The sequence below is a fragment of the Sorex fumeus genome, unplaced genomic scaffold (assembly GCF_029834395.1).
Source record: "Sorex fumeus unplaced genomic scaffold, SorFum_2.1 ptg000098l, whole genome shotgun sequence".
In the NCBI taxonomy this organism is placed as follows: domain Eukaryota; kingdom Metazoa; phylum Chordata; class Mammalia; order Eulipotyphla; family Soricidae; genus Sorex; species Sorex fumeus.
Window position 1 is genome coordinate 4119619 of NW_026606155.1, and position 14705 is coordinate 4134323.

Genomic DNA, 14705 nt, shown 5'->3' on the forward strand with positions numbered 1-14705 from the left:
AAGTCAGGAATACCTTAGTCATCTTAAGGTGTGGGACTGTCCAACGAATGCAATTATTGTAATGTATGCAAACTGTATGTAAGATGAGAAATAAGAGTAAATGTGCTTAAAATATACTTTATGTACTTTTAGAATACAGTGTACCAAGTGATATCAAGAAACTGAAAGAATACTCAGAATTTCTTTTTCAAGTTCCTGTGTATAACCCTGTAGGCCTCAACTTAAGTATAGAGGTAAACTGACCACCTTTTTCTTTTTCCTGCTTTGAATTCAGATAAAATGTCTATATTTAAGCTAAACGTTAATACTCTGGTTTTAGTTTTAAAGTAAAGGTAGTTACGAATGATGAATGTAACAACTGTAAAGTGTATGGAGAGGATTTCTTTGCCTTCCTCTCCCTTGATGTTACAATTCTCAAGTTGTCCAACAGTTGAATTTAGCATGGACTTAATACTTTGTGAGCTGATTGACTGGACAATATCAAGGTAGAGCTAGAATGAGTGTTTCCAAAACTGGGGTGTGTGTGTGTGGGGGGGGTGATGAGCTTTGCATTCTTCAGCTGAATAGTCCCAATTGTAGGCTTGTGGATCCAATGTTAAGTAGACATAATCTAGATAACTGTCATCAAAGGCAGTAAAAATTAGGAGACAGCCAAGATCATGGAGATGAGGATGAGCTAAAAGCACTCACCGGGGCTGGAGCAATAGCACAGCGGGTAGGGTGTTTGCCTTGCATGCAACCAACCCGAGTTCAAACCCCAGCATCCCATATGGTCCCCGAGCACTGCCAGGAATAATTCCTGAGTGCATGAGCCAGAAGTAACCCCTGTGTATTGCCAAGTGTGACCCAAGAAGGAAAAAAAAATATCTTCACATTCTTTTCTTCATCCTAACAACATGTTTGTCCACTCCCAAGCTCCTCTGCTACATGCGTGTCCTTTCCCAATGTCTTTTGTTTTGATGTGTGATCCTGCTCCAAGTGTGAGTCGTGAAACCAAACTTTTCCTCTGCTGCACTGAGAGGGCAAGTGGCCCCTTTGAGCCAGACACGCTGACAAATGATGCGCTGTACTTCCCCCACAGGGCTCGGAGCTTTTTCACTTCAGAGTGTCCGTCGTTGAAGGCATCAGTTTTTGTGAGTTAACTGAAGAATTTCAGGTAACATGGAATGTGCAGGTATCACATGAGGCGGGGGGCGGGAGGTGGGGGGAGACAGGGATAGCAGGGAAAATAACTTGATAAACCTCAGTGCACGAAGACCCCCAGAGGAAATGGGCAGAGCTGGCGGATGGACAAGTTCAGGGGCCCAGGGAACTTGGATTATGGCAGTGACAGTGCCAGAAAGTAGGGAGAGAAGCTGTGTGGCAGGTGACAGGTCCAGCAGTGTCAGGAGCACTTGAACAACAGCCTCTGTTTGTCTGGATTCCCTTTCCCCATCAGCTTGGGTCTGACTTTTGATACGCACCCTCTTTCCCCCGGGAATGCCCCCACATATCTGTCTAAATTCCAGTAGTTTTCTTCCTTTGGTGATTTACATTGTAATGGTAGAGTGGAGTTTTTTTTTTCGGGGGGAGGGGAGCGACACACCCAGTGGTGCTCAGAGCTTATTCCTGGATCTGTGCATGGGAGTCACTTTAGAGGTATTCTGGAGGCCATACAGGGTGCTGGGGATCGAATGGGGTTAGCCCCATGCACTGCTTCATGCCCATACTCTATCTCCTGCCCCATCATGGTAGAGTCAGTTAGAAAGTGTCAGAAAGCAGATCATTAAGAATTGGGAGTCAACATCTATGGATTATAAAGTAACAAAATGGGAGACTAACACCCAAGAATAGTAGAGATAAGGACCAGGACGTTTCCATCACAGCTTGGAAGTCGGCCTCAAATGCTGTGGGGAAAGGCAGTTCAGATAGAGAAGGGAACACCAAGTAAAAGGCATTTGGAGAACCCTCTCGGGTTGGGAGGTGCATGCCGAATGTAGACTATAGATAGAACACAATGGCCACTCAATGCCTCTATTGCAAACTGCAACACCCAAAAGGGAAGAGAAAAAAAAGGGAATGCCCTGCCATGGAGGTGAGGTGGGGAGGGAGCGGATAGGGTGAGGGTGGTGGGAGGGATACTGGGATCATTGGTGGTGGAGAATGGGCACTGGTGGAAGAATGGGTACTCAATCATTGTATGACTGAAAAGCAAGCATGAAAGTTTCTGAGTATGTAACTGTACCTCACAGTAATTCGCTAATAAAAATAAATAAATAAAGTATAATAGATTGGCAAACCCTGGGCTGGAGCGATAGCACAGCGGTATGGCGTTTGCCTTGCACACAGCCAATATGGCTGACCTGAGTTCGATCCTCCGCTCCTCTTGGAGAGCCTGGCAAGCTGCCAAGAGTATCTTGCCCACATGGCAAAGCCTGGCAAGCTACCCGTGACGTATTCGATATGCCAAACACAGTAACATCAAGTCTCATGATGGAGACGTTACTGGGCCCGCTCGAGCAAATCGATGAACAACAGGAGGACTGTGACTGTGACTGTGAGATTAGCAAACCCCACCAAAAAAATGAATTGGGGGTCAAAATTAGGTTCCCCAGATCACCCCATTATTTACAATGTTTCTGATTACTTGTTCATATAATGGCATCTGCTACCTGCGGGGACAGACAAACTGAGAATTTAGTTATTAAGAACTCACTCATGTAAAGCATTGGTGCTCCATTGATGAAAACAAAATCAAAATCCTTCTTTTCTCTCTCCCTCATTCCCTCTTCTCCCTCCTCTCTCCCTCTCTGTCTCTCTCTCTCCCATAATGATGTGCACTTCTGTAGGGGTTGGGTAGCCAGACAGCAGCACGGCAGACACCTAAAACTTGGAGAAAAAAATCCATCCCACTAGACAGATGTTGGGGACAGAAGCATCAATCATAGGAAGAACATAAGTGGGAAATTCTCATGACCTCTCTCTCTCTCTTACTCTCTCTCTCTCTTTTCTCTGCCTTTGCCTCATGGGCAACCCCAGTTCCAGGGAAGAACCAAACACTAAAAGGGGAGTTCAACTTCTCACAGAGCTCTGACTTTCTCAGAGGTCTAAGGGAAAGGATCTCTAGGAGTGGAGAGTTGGGGAAGAGGAATAAATTCCTATAAGAGAACTGGAGAAGGAGAATTCCAATTCTATATAGGAAGTGGCCCAAGTATCAGGTGGAGCGTGCAGAAAGCACCCGAAGAAGCAAAGGAACTGCTTCAGGGTAAGACCAGATACTAAATGCCCCCCGAGAGGCCTAGGGAGCGAAGAGTCACTGGCAGAGCAGAGTCTCCAAATGATGAGGAAAACAGAACGCTGCCCACATTTCAAACGGGCCAACAACAGAGAGCAGAAGCTACCAAGGGGTACCTGAGTCTGGGCACCACGACATAAGCACGGAGGGTGTTCAGGATGTCCTTGAGATGGTCCTAGGATGGAGGGCGTTCAGGATGTCCTTTGTAATTGGTAATCTAGGAACATCCTCCAAATCTGCTCATGTCCTGGAGGGAGAGGTCCAGGCCCTGCTTTGCAAGATAATGTGCATAATACAGAATTCTTGCTTCTGTATTATGCCAGCTGCCTGCCAATACCTCACCCTCATCAGATATTCTGTAAAATAAAGCTCCTGTCTTTGTTCTGAGCCCACTTCTGCAGCATGAGCTCAGCTGGGTCCACTAGCATAAAATATGGGTCTCCACCCCTCTCAAGGTGGACTGCTCTGTTTTATGTTGGTTTTGGGTGGGAATTTCTGCAACACAAACACTGAAATGACATCAGAGCACAAAAAGCAAACATAAGCTGTGATCTGATCTCAATCAAACTAATTCTAGGCTCAACATTTTTCAGAGAATCACTGATAGAACCAGAGTTTTATAGTTTAAGCCTTTAAAGGTCCAGAATAGAATCTAAGCTTATTCTTTGTATTGAGTTAAGAGTAAAGAGTTAAGAAATAGCATCAATTCTGAAGAGAAAGAAACACATAAGGAAGCGGAAAGAGAATAAGCAGAGATTTAAACCAGCAGTATAACTGCCACAAAAAATAAAGGTGAAAAGTTTTGAAAAGAGTAAAATGAGAGACAGTCTCAGCAGAAAAAAAAAATAGAAACTTTTATAACAATGTAAATTTCCAAACTGAAAAACCCAATATCTAAAAATTTTAGGATGCCAGGGCAATAGTGCAATGGGTAGGGTATTTGCCTTGCACGTGACCATATCCACACGATAACCAAACTCATTGAGGTTTCTCGGGAGTTCAAGATGCCGCTCTGCTTAACGTTCATTGATTTAAAGAAGGCCTTTGATTCTGTTGAGACGGAAGCGGTCATTGAAGCCCTAGCCAATCAGGGCATTCAAGCCCAATACATCAGGATCCTCCGTGAGCTGTATTGCGGATTCACTACCAGGATCTCACCATTCTACAAAGAAGTGATCGTTGATGTCAAGAGAGGGGTGCGGCAGGGTGATACCATTTCACCGAAACTCTTCAGTGCCACCCTCGAGAACATCATGCGACGACTGGAATGGGAAGGAATGGGAGTGAAGATAGATGGTCGGCAACTACACCACCTCCGCTTTGCTGATGACATTGTTTTAATAACACCAAACATCAGCCAAGCGGCACAAATGCTGGCCGACTTTGACCGTGAGTGTGGAAAGGTAGGACTACAGCTGAATCTTACGAAGACAATGTTTATGAGAAACAGCCTTGTTCCTGACGCCCCATTCGCTCTCAATGGAACGACCATCTCCGAATGCAACAGCTATGTGTACCTAGGTCGAGAGGTCAACATGAGAAATGACCTGGCACCCGAGCTGCGCAGGAGGAAGAGAGCGGCTTGGAACGCCTTCAAGAACGTCGAAGAAATAGCTAAGAGGACGAAGAACCTCCGGCTCCGGGCACATCTCTTTGATTCCACTGTTCTTCCTGCATTAACATACGCCTCAGAGACCTGGGCCCTACGCAAACAAGATGAGAACGCCATTCAGGTCTCCCAAAGAAGAATAGAAAGAGCTATGCTTGGAATATCACGTTTCACTCAAATGAGAGAACGAATCCGGAGTTCTGACATCCGTCGACGATCAAGGATCAGGGACGCTGTCTCATTTGCCAAGGTGTCGAAAATCAGATGGGCTGGTCACGTAATGAGATTTAAAGACGACCGTTGGACTAGAGCTGTTACTGATTGGATTCCACGGGATGTCAAGAGACCGCGTGGCCGCCCACCTACCAGATGGTCAGACTTCTTTGTCAAGGTCATGAACGATCGGTTTGAGGCCCTCCATGTTCCCGGAGCGAAGAGATGCCATTGGGCTACACTAGCACGTGACAGGGACAAATGGAGACGTTACTGGCGCCCGCTCGAGCAAATCGACGACTAACGGGAAGTTAAGTGATTATTAAGTGATTAAGTGGCCAACCCAGGTTCCATCCCCCAGAACCTCCAAAAGTGATTCATGAGTGTAGAGCCAGGAGTAAGGAAACCCTAAACATCACTGGTATGGCCCAAAACCCCCTCAAAAAAACTTTAAATAACTGTGTGTGTCAGCGAGAAAAACGTCAATGAAAATAAATCACTGGGGATTCAACCTACTTAAAAGATTCTTAAAAGAATAAGCGAGGGTGGACGAGATGGTACAGGAAAGAAGATGCTTGTCTTATATTTGGCTGACTCTGGTTCTGTCCCCCACTACCACAAATGAGCACTACCAGGGATTACTCCGGAGTATCAAGCCAGAAGTAACCCCCAAGCACTATTGAGTGTGGCCCAAAAAAAAGGGAAAAATACACAGGACAAAGATTTTCAGGGGACTATGTGATAGTATGACAGTATCCAAAGATCTAGCACTGAAGTCACGAGAGTTCACAAAGGATAAAAAATAAGAGACTGGAGTAGGGGGGAAAAAAATCTGAAAAATGAAGGCCTGAAAATGTCCCAACTTTGGTGAACTTAATTTGCATATTCAAGAGGCTTGATGAATCCCTTATAAGCAGGATAAATGAGGGAAGGGGAAAATGGATATGTTGTATTCATGTCTGAATACAACATATACAAACATTAAGGTCTTTTTTTCTTTTTTGGCTGGTTTCTGGGCCACACCAATAGTCCTTAGGGCTTATTCCTGGCTCTGTACTCAGGAATCACTCCTGGCAAGATTCAGGAGACCGTATTGGGTGCCAGGAATCAAATCCAGGTCTGCCATATACAAGGAAAGTGCCCTGCCACTGTACTATCTCTCTGATCCCCCAAATTAAGAAAATTCTTAAAAGCAGCCAGGGAGGAAAATTTTTTAAAAAAAAAACTAGTGCTATATTAAATGAACAAGAGTTTGACTGTTGGTTTCCTGGTAGAAACAGAGAAGCTGGAAGACAGTACAAACCTTTACTGTGACACAGTGGGTCATGTGGGGAAATGAACTGTCGGTCCAGAATTCTGTTGCTAGTAAAGATACCCTTCAAAAATGAAGGAAGGACCAGTAAGATAGTACAGTGGTAGGGTGCTTGCCTTACACGTATGGCCAACCCAGATTCGCTCCTTGGTACCACATGTGATCCCCCAAACACACTGCCAGAGGTGATCCCTGAGCCCATAGCCAGGAGTTAACCTTGAACACATCTGGGTGTGTCCCAAAGCACAATAATAAAACAAAACCAAAAACCATGAAGAAAGAATAAAGGCAAGACTGCTTCCCCCTGGCGGCTCGGTGGCCATCATCCTCCAGAGGCCCTTGGACAGTCAGGTTTGGGCCTGCAGTGACGAGATATGCAGGGCCTCACGGGATGGGGGTGGAGCCAGTCCTATTCTCCCCACCCCAACGAGACCCCAAGTCATCACCCACGAAAGGTTTTTCTGGCTCCTGATCAAACTGCTTAACAGCCATGATCCCAGAGACTCAGGAGCAAATCTCGGAACCCATCAGGTTTTGGCAGAAATACCTCCAGATTTAAGTGTTAAAATTTCGGAATTTCAAAATCGTGCAGCCACTACTGCAGCCACGTGACATCATATGTTATTCATTACCAGCAATAGAAAACAAATTGTCTACTGTTGCCTTTTCAGCAGATCTGAGTGTTGGGGTAAAATCTCAAATAATAATGGTGGGTCTGGTGTCAAAATATTGAATGTGATCGAAGTAAAGAGAGAGAGTAATGTGGAAATCATCTGCCCCACAGATAGGGGGAGGGTGTGGGATGGGGGTATCAGGGAACCATATGGGATGATGGGAATTGAACCTGGGTCAGCAGCATGCAAGGCTCCAGCCCAAGCAATTGTCTCTTTTTAAAATGCTTAAGATGTGGGGCTGGAGCGATAGCACAGTGGGTAGGGCGTTTGCCTTGCATGTGGCTGACCCGAGTTTGATTCCCAGCATTCCATATGGTCCCCTGAGCACTGCCAAGAGTAACTCCTGAGTGCAGAGCCAGGAGTAACCCCTGTGCATCACCAGGTGTGACCCAAAAAGCAAAAAATAAATAAATAAATAAATAAATAAATAAAATGCTTAAGATGAAAAATAAATAAATAAAATGCTTAAGATGTAGTATGCAGATTCAATGCAGCCCCTATAAGGATACCTATGACATTTCTCAAAGAAATAAACAAAACACTCCTGAAATTCATATGGAGCAATAAACCTCCATGAATAGCCAAAGCAATCCTTGGGAAAAAGAAGATGGGTGTCATCACCTTCCCCGACTTCAAACTGTATTACAATGCAGTGGTAATTAAAACAGCATGGTATTGGAATAGAAACAGACCCAAAGACCAATGGAACAGAGTTAAATATTCTGTCACGGACTCTCAAATATATGATCACTTAATCTTTGATAAAGAAGCAAGAAATGTGAAGTAGAACAAGAAAAGCCTCTTCAACAACTGGTGCTGGGAAAACTGGACAGCTACTTGCAAAAAAAAAAAAATGAACTCAGACCTCTGCCTAATGTCAACCACAAACGTCAGATCAAAATGTATTAAAGACCTCAATATCAGGCCTGAATTCTCAAGGTACATGGAGGGAAATGTAGGCAGAATCCCCCATGACACTGAAGCTCAAGGCATCTTCAAGGATGAAACACCACTGACCAAGCAAGTGGAAACAAAGATAAACAAATGGGATTACATTAAGAAGCTTCTATACCCCAAAAGAAACAGTGACCAAAATACAGAGAGAGCCCACGGAATGAGAAAATAATTTACCCAATATTTATCAGAAAGGAACTTAATATACAGTATATACAAGACACTGATAGAACTTTACAAGAAAAAACCTCCAACCCCATCAAAAAATGGGGAGAAGAGACGAACAGAAGCTTCCTCAAAAAAAGAAATACAAATGGCCAACAGGCACATAAAAAAATGTTCTACAAGGCTAATCATCAGGAAGATGCAAATAAAGACAACAATGAGATATCATCTCACACCACAGAAAGTGGCACCCATTATAAAGAACAAGAACAACCAGTGCTGCTGCAAATTCAGGGAAAAAGGGACTCTTTCATTGTTGGTGGGAATGCCAACAGGTCCAGCTTTTTTAGAAAACAATATGGACATTCCTTCAAAAACTAGAAATTAAGCTTCCATATGACCCAGCAATACCACTTCTGGAAATATATCCCGGTGTTGCAAAAAAGCACAGTAGAAATGACTTCCGCACTTGTATATTTATTGCATCTCTGTTCACAATAGTCAGAATCTGGAAACAATCCGAGTGCTCGAGAACTTTAATGACTGGTTAAATAAACTTTGATGCAGGGGCTAGAGCGATAGCACAGCAGGTAGGGCGTTTGCCTTGCACACAGTCAACCTGGGTTCGATTCCCAGCATCCCATATGGTCCCCTGAGCACCGCCAGGAGTAATTCCTGAGTGCAGAGCAAGAAGTAACCCCTGTGTATTGCCAGCTGTGACCCAAAAAAAAAGCAAAAAAAAAAAAAAAGGAACTTTGATGCATCTACACAATGGAATAGTATGCAGCTGTTAGAAAAGATGAAGTCATGAAATTTGTTTATAAGTGGATGGTCATGGAGAGTATCACACTAAGTAAAATGAGTCAGAAAGAGAGGGACAGACATAGAATGCCTGCACTCATTTGTGGAATATAAAATAACGTGATATGAGACTAACACCTAAAGACAGTAGTTCACAATATTTGACTACATTTATATTCAAACACAAATCCCACTACTATTACACCTTCCCACCACCATATTTTGGGTGTTTCCATGCCGAACCCCAATCCTTGCCCCAAAGCAACACTGAACTAATATATTTCCCTCTAAGGTTGGTTGCCTTCTACTTTGAATCCCATCAAATGTAGTGCAGTACTCTTGGACTATGGGTAGAGTGTGTCCTATGAATTGTTGCGTGGCTGCAAAGGCAGCCATATGATACAGGGAAAGTTTCATTCGTGGATGAGGCTCTGCCCGAGTACATGGAGAGCGGCCGTGAGCAGGGTGGTGGTTGGATTTTGGAGATTTTTGGCTGCTGGGACTGGGTCCCTTGGGATGGGGAGGGGTCTCACCCGGCCAATCTGGGGCTCCCCGAGTGAAACAGTCTGATGCGGGGTCCAGTGGCATGATTATGGCGAGCATCATGCCGCTCCCTTTCAGGAGAGAAGGACACGTGATCTGGATGGTGGTCGATGATGAGATTATCTGGCACCAACCAGGGGTGGCTTATAGGTGTGACTGCTGAGTTTCCAGAGAAAGGGGGAGGATTTCCGTTCCCAGTCCCGTTGAGCCCCGAGTTCTCAGCCACAGAGTCCACAGAGTCTGATTTTCTGGGGTTTCACTCATGGGAAGGCTTAGTCGTGAAATCTTTGTTACTGTATCTCACAGTGATTCAGTAAAAATAAATAAATAAAATGCTTAAGATCTTCAGGATGAATATCAGCAGAGGAAAATAAACCCTCACTAATGAATAAGCCTAAAGATGAATAAAAGAAAAATAGGAAATGACTGCATGGTTAAAAAGGAAAAATGGGCTAGAGGACTGGTACAGTGGGAAAGCTGTAGTTCCAGAATACTGCTGGGTTTATCATGCCCCCATAAAAAAGAAAAGATTCTCTTTGAAGCAACAAAGCAAACTTTGAAGCAAGTTTTTCTGAATCAAGGAAAACTGCTTTTGAAAATGCTCTAAAACAGAATTCCAAGATGACCTTGGTTTTCTTTCATGATAAAGAATATTATTGGGGGAAATGGATAAAATTTTAGTAAGAGCTGTAAACGGTTGAAAATCACATTGTCTCATTCATTTCTTGAGTGTATGGTGCTGTGGTTATTTAAGTGAATTATTAGTGTTCAAGAAATATATATGGAAGTATTTTGGAGAGCCCAGCAAGCTACCGAGAGTATTCGATATGCCAGACACAGTAACAACAAAGTCTCCAATGGAGACGTTACTGGGCCCGCTCGAGCAAATTGATGATCAACGGGAGGGCCTTTACCTTTACCTTTACCTTATTTTGGAGGCAAATGAACATTTTGTTTAGAACACACTGTTGTGATTCTCGGGGTTAGCCTTTTGCGGGGCAAGATGTAGAATATTTAAATAGTCACAGATGATTTTCTTGGAAGGAAAACGTTTTCAAGAACTGTTTTCAAGAACTTTGTAGAAAATAGTTTAGCTGAAAATGCATAATTCAAAGGTGCTAGAGTTTTCTAATTTAAAAGTATAATGGCTGGAGTGGTAGCACAGGGCTGGAGCGATAGCACAGAGGGTAGGGCATTTGCCTTGCACGCAGCCAACCCAGGTTCGATTCCTCCATCCCATTCGGAGAGCCCGGCAAGCTACCGAGAGTATCCCGCCCACACAGCAGAGCCTGGCAAGCTCCCCATGGCGTATTCAGTATGCCAAAAACAGTAACAACAAGTCTCACTTTGTGTTCCTGGAGCGAGCAGACGCCATTGGGCTACACTAGTACATGACAGGGATGAATGGAGACATAACTGGTGTCCGCTCGAGAAATCGATGAACAACGGGACGATGGTGCTACAGTGCAATGGATGGTTTGACGGGGCTAGTGAAATTTTTATATTGTCTGGCAAAGTGACTGAAATGTCTTTTTAGAAAGAAATAGGTGGAGCAGAGCTACAGATCTGGGAGAGCCTAAAGCCTGTCTGTCTGTTGAATGACTTCTATTCACCTACCAGAAAATGAGTAGATGAGCCAAGATGTGGAAGCCCTTGAGCATCAAACCAGAAACTGTAGAACATTCTCTTTGGCAATGAGAGACTGAAACTTTTTTGAAGGTGTTGAGGGATAGACTTATGCCAAAGACGTCCTACCAGAGAGAGTTCCAACACTTTGGCTTCATAGTCTGAGATTTGATCTTTCTCAAGGCTTTATCTTGTAGCCCAGGGGCTGCTGCCACCCAACGGGGTGGGCTGTTGGAACTGAGGGCAGTTACTCACACGGAAGAAGCAGAATAGAGGCAGAAAAGCAAACAGATGTTTACAGTGAATTTTCCCCCCTGACTTTTCCTAAGTTTCACATAGAAAATTAAAATTAATGTTTGCAATGATCAGAAACACAAACTGTTTCTCTCATTGATCAAAAGAGATTCGATGGGGACTGGAGCAATAGCACAGCGGGTAGGACATTTGCCTTGCATGCAGCCGACCCAGGTTCGATTCCTAGCATCCCGTATGGTCCCCTGAACACTGCCAGGAGTGATTCCTGAGTGCAGAGCCAGGAGTAACCCCTGTGCAACGCCAGGTGTGCCCCAAAAAGCAAAAAAAAAAAAAAAGCAAAAGAGATTCGATTTGGGGACAGGCCCACACCCAGCAATGGTCAGGCACTAATTCTGGCTCTATGGTCAGCAGTGAGCCCTACTGACTCAGGGAACCATAGGTGGTGGCAGGGATTGAAACCAGAGTCAGTGGGATACAAGGCAAATGCCATAACCCCTGTGGTACCTCTCTGGTTTGGGTTAGAGTTGTCTTAACAAAGCTAAATATTCCTTTTCTGACGGTCCAGCTTGAAAGAAAGAACTATCGTTATCTTGTAGCACCATAATGAAGACAAGTTCAATACCTGACATTTTGCTATCAGATGTTCCAAATTCCAATCCCACTGGGAACAGAATCTGAGCCTAAGGCAATAGATAAACCCGATGATCAATTCCCATAAAGATAATTAGCTTCCTAGATCAGAAAGACTGGTTTCCACACCACTTTTAAATTGGGTTGTTAGGGTCCAGCGAATAAGGTACTTGCCTTAAACATGTCCTACCTGGGTTCAATCCCCAGCATTTCATATGGTCCCCCAAGCACCACCAGGAGAAATATCTGAATGCAGAGTCATAAATAACTCCTGAGCACCATCAGGTAAGACCAAAATCCAAAAGCAAATAAAATAAATTGCGTGAAGCACAAGACCCCACTTCCGCGGCCAGTTCCACAGAGTGAACATTCTTTCCATCACACATTCAAGCAAGAAGAAGGAGGAGGAGGAGGAGGAGGAGGAGACGATGATGATGATGATGATGATGATGATGATGATGATGATGATGATGATGACAACGATGACAGTCTGTAGTACTGTCCTCCTGTTGTTCATCGATTTGCTCAAGTGGGCCCAGTAACGTCTCCATCATGAGACTTGTTGTTACTGTGTTTGGCATATTGAATACATCACAGGTAGCTTGCCAGGCTTTGTCACAGGTAGCTTGCCAGGCTTTGCCATGCGGGCGAGATACTCTCTGTAGCTTGCCAGGCTCTCCAAGAGGGGCGGAGGAATTGAGCCCGGCCGGCCGCGCGCAAGGGAAATGCCCTACGGCTGTGCTCTCATCAGATGAGATATAGATGTGTGTCAACTGTCACTGGTCACATTGTCAAGAGCCTGTAGAGGGAGCCTTATCTGCAGAATTTTGCTCAATGCTAGAGGGCGAAAACTCAAAACTTTCTCCTCCATTGCAGATCTATGTGGACGAAGTTCCCTTGCCATTCCCTGGACACACTCTGATTGCCGTCGCTGCTGCCGTCCTGCTGGGGGGCCTAATCATTATAGCATTCATGCTGCAAATCTGCAACATCCACCCCTGTGACTTAGTCCAGAAGTTGATCCAAAAGCGTGGCATCTACCATCCCAAATTTCATGGCAAAAATGCTCATAAATGAAGACCTGAATTGTGGGAAAGGGTAGTCCTGAGCTCCTCTTTATTTCCTAGATTTACTAAGGCAATTCTTGGTACATCTACTTGGATGTTTTTATAAAAGATCCATGTACTATAGAATGACCATTAAAATGCAAACTTGCTCTTTATCCGTATGTTGATGGGTCTATTCACTTACTCCAAACCCATGGAAACTGCTTTAGATCAGCATTTACATAAAGGATTTTCCTTGAAACTTTTCAGAAGATAGCACCGTAGCACTGTCCTCCCATTGTCCATTGATTTGCTCAAGTGGGTACCAGTAAAGCCTCCATTATGAGACTTGCTGTTACTGTTTTTGGCATATCAAATATGCCACGGGGAGCTTGCCAGGTGAGATACTCTAGGTAGCTTGCCAGGCTCTCCAGGAGGGACGGAGGAATCAAATCTGGGCTGGCCACATGCAAGGCAAACGCCCTACCCACTGTGCTATCGCTCCAGCCCTTCAGAAGTAATAAAAGGATTACTATTTTCTCTGCCCAGTCTGGAAGAGCTGAAGCCTTGCAACGTCATTGGTTGTTGGCTTACAGAAGAGAGTAGAATGAGTTCACGCTCCAGAAAGATGGATGGAAAAGGATCCACCCCACCATGCTTCGGAACCTCCTAGGAATTAAAGATTCAACTAACTATGGCGGGGGAAGGGGGTGTTTCTCTGGCAACTTCAAAACCAAACTGTAGCTTAAGTGGCAGGGCACATATTTTGCATGTGTGAGACCCTGGTCTGATCTCTGGCCCCAGGAGGTCTCTGAGCATTATGGCTTTGGCCGCCCAGCACTGCCACAAAAAAACAAAAACTATGCCTAATTAGGCATAATTAATTATGCCTAATTAGGCATAATTAATTATGCCTAATCGCTGGAGTGACAGCACAGAGGGAAGGGTATTTGTCTTGCATGCGGCCGACCGGGTTTGATTCCTTTGTCTCTCTCAGAGAGCCTGGCAAGCTACTGAGAGTATCCCACCCTCACAGCAGAGCCTGGCAAGCTCCCCATGGTGTATTTGATATGCCAAAAACAGTAACAAGTCTCACAATGAAGATGTTACTGGTGCCCACTCGAGCAAATCGATAAACAAGGGGAGGACAGTGCTACAGTGCTAGGCCTAATTGTTGGATATCGTGACCCCTCCTAGGGATGTTGGAAGAACTTAGCCTGTGGTGGAGATTCTGGTTTGCAAGCCACCTAGTGTTTTATCCCCAAAAACTTGTGTTTCATTCCTAAAGGTGTACTATGTTCAGGGACCTGTTCCCCAGTGCCTGCAGGAAATGGAGAGGTGCTGGGGAGGAGAGCTCCTGCTCTCACGTCTTAGAAAGGCGAGGATCTCTCCTGAAGAGCCAGTGCAGAACTGTAAACACCTGGGGTCTGTGCAGCTAGCGGGGAAGTATGGCTCAGAAGTCAGGGGGCAAGGTAGCTACCAGACCCAGACGCGGGGCCAGACCTCCCGGGTTTGCCCTGACCTGAATATGTGACCTTGGAAAGTGCCTTCTCTGTGTCTGAGTTTCATCACCTGAAAGTAGAGAGAATAGTAGAAGATACCA

The 14705-nt window shown here is 44.7% G+C and overlaps 1 protein-coding gene across 1 annotated transcript in view; it reads left to right on the top strand.

The window, feature by feature from the left end:
* The window catches only part of CATSPERB (cation channel sperm associated auxiliary subunit beta), a 114820-nt gene extending 101687 nt beyond the window's left edge, over nt 1-13133 (top strand). The window contains exons 24-26 of the mRNA XM_056133317.1: nt 133-233; nt 1082-1156; nt 12933-13133. Of these exons, the coding sequence (XP_055989292.1) occupies nt 133-233; nt 1082-1156; nt 12933-13133 (377 nt within the window). The remainder of the gene's footprint in view (nt 1-132; nt 234-1081; nt 1157-12932) is intronic.
* Nucleotides 13134-14705: the final 1572 nt, after the last annotated feature.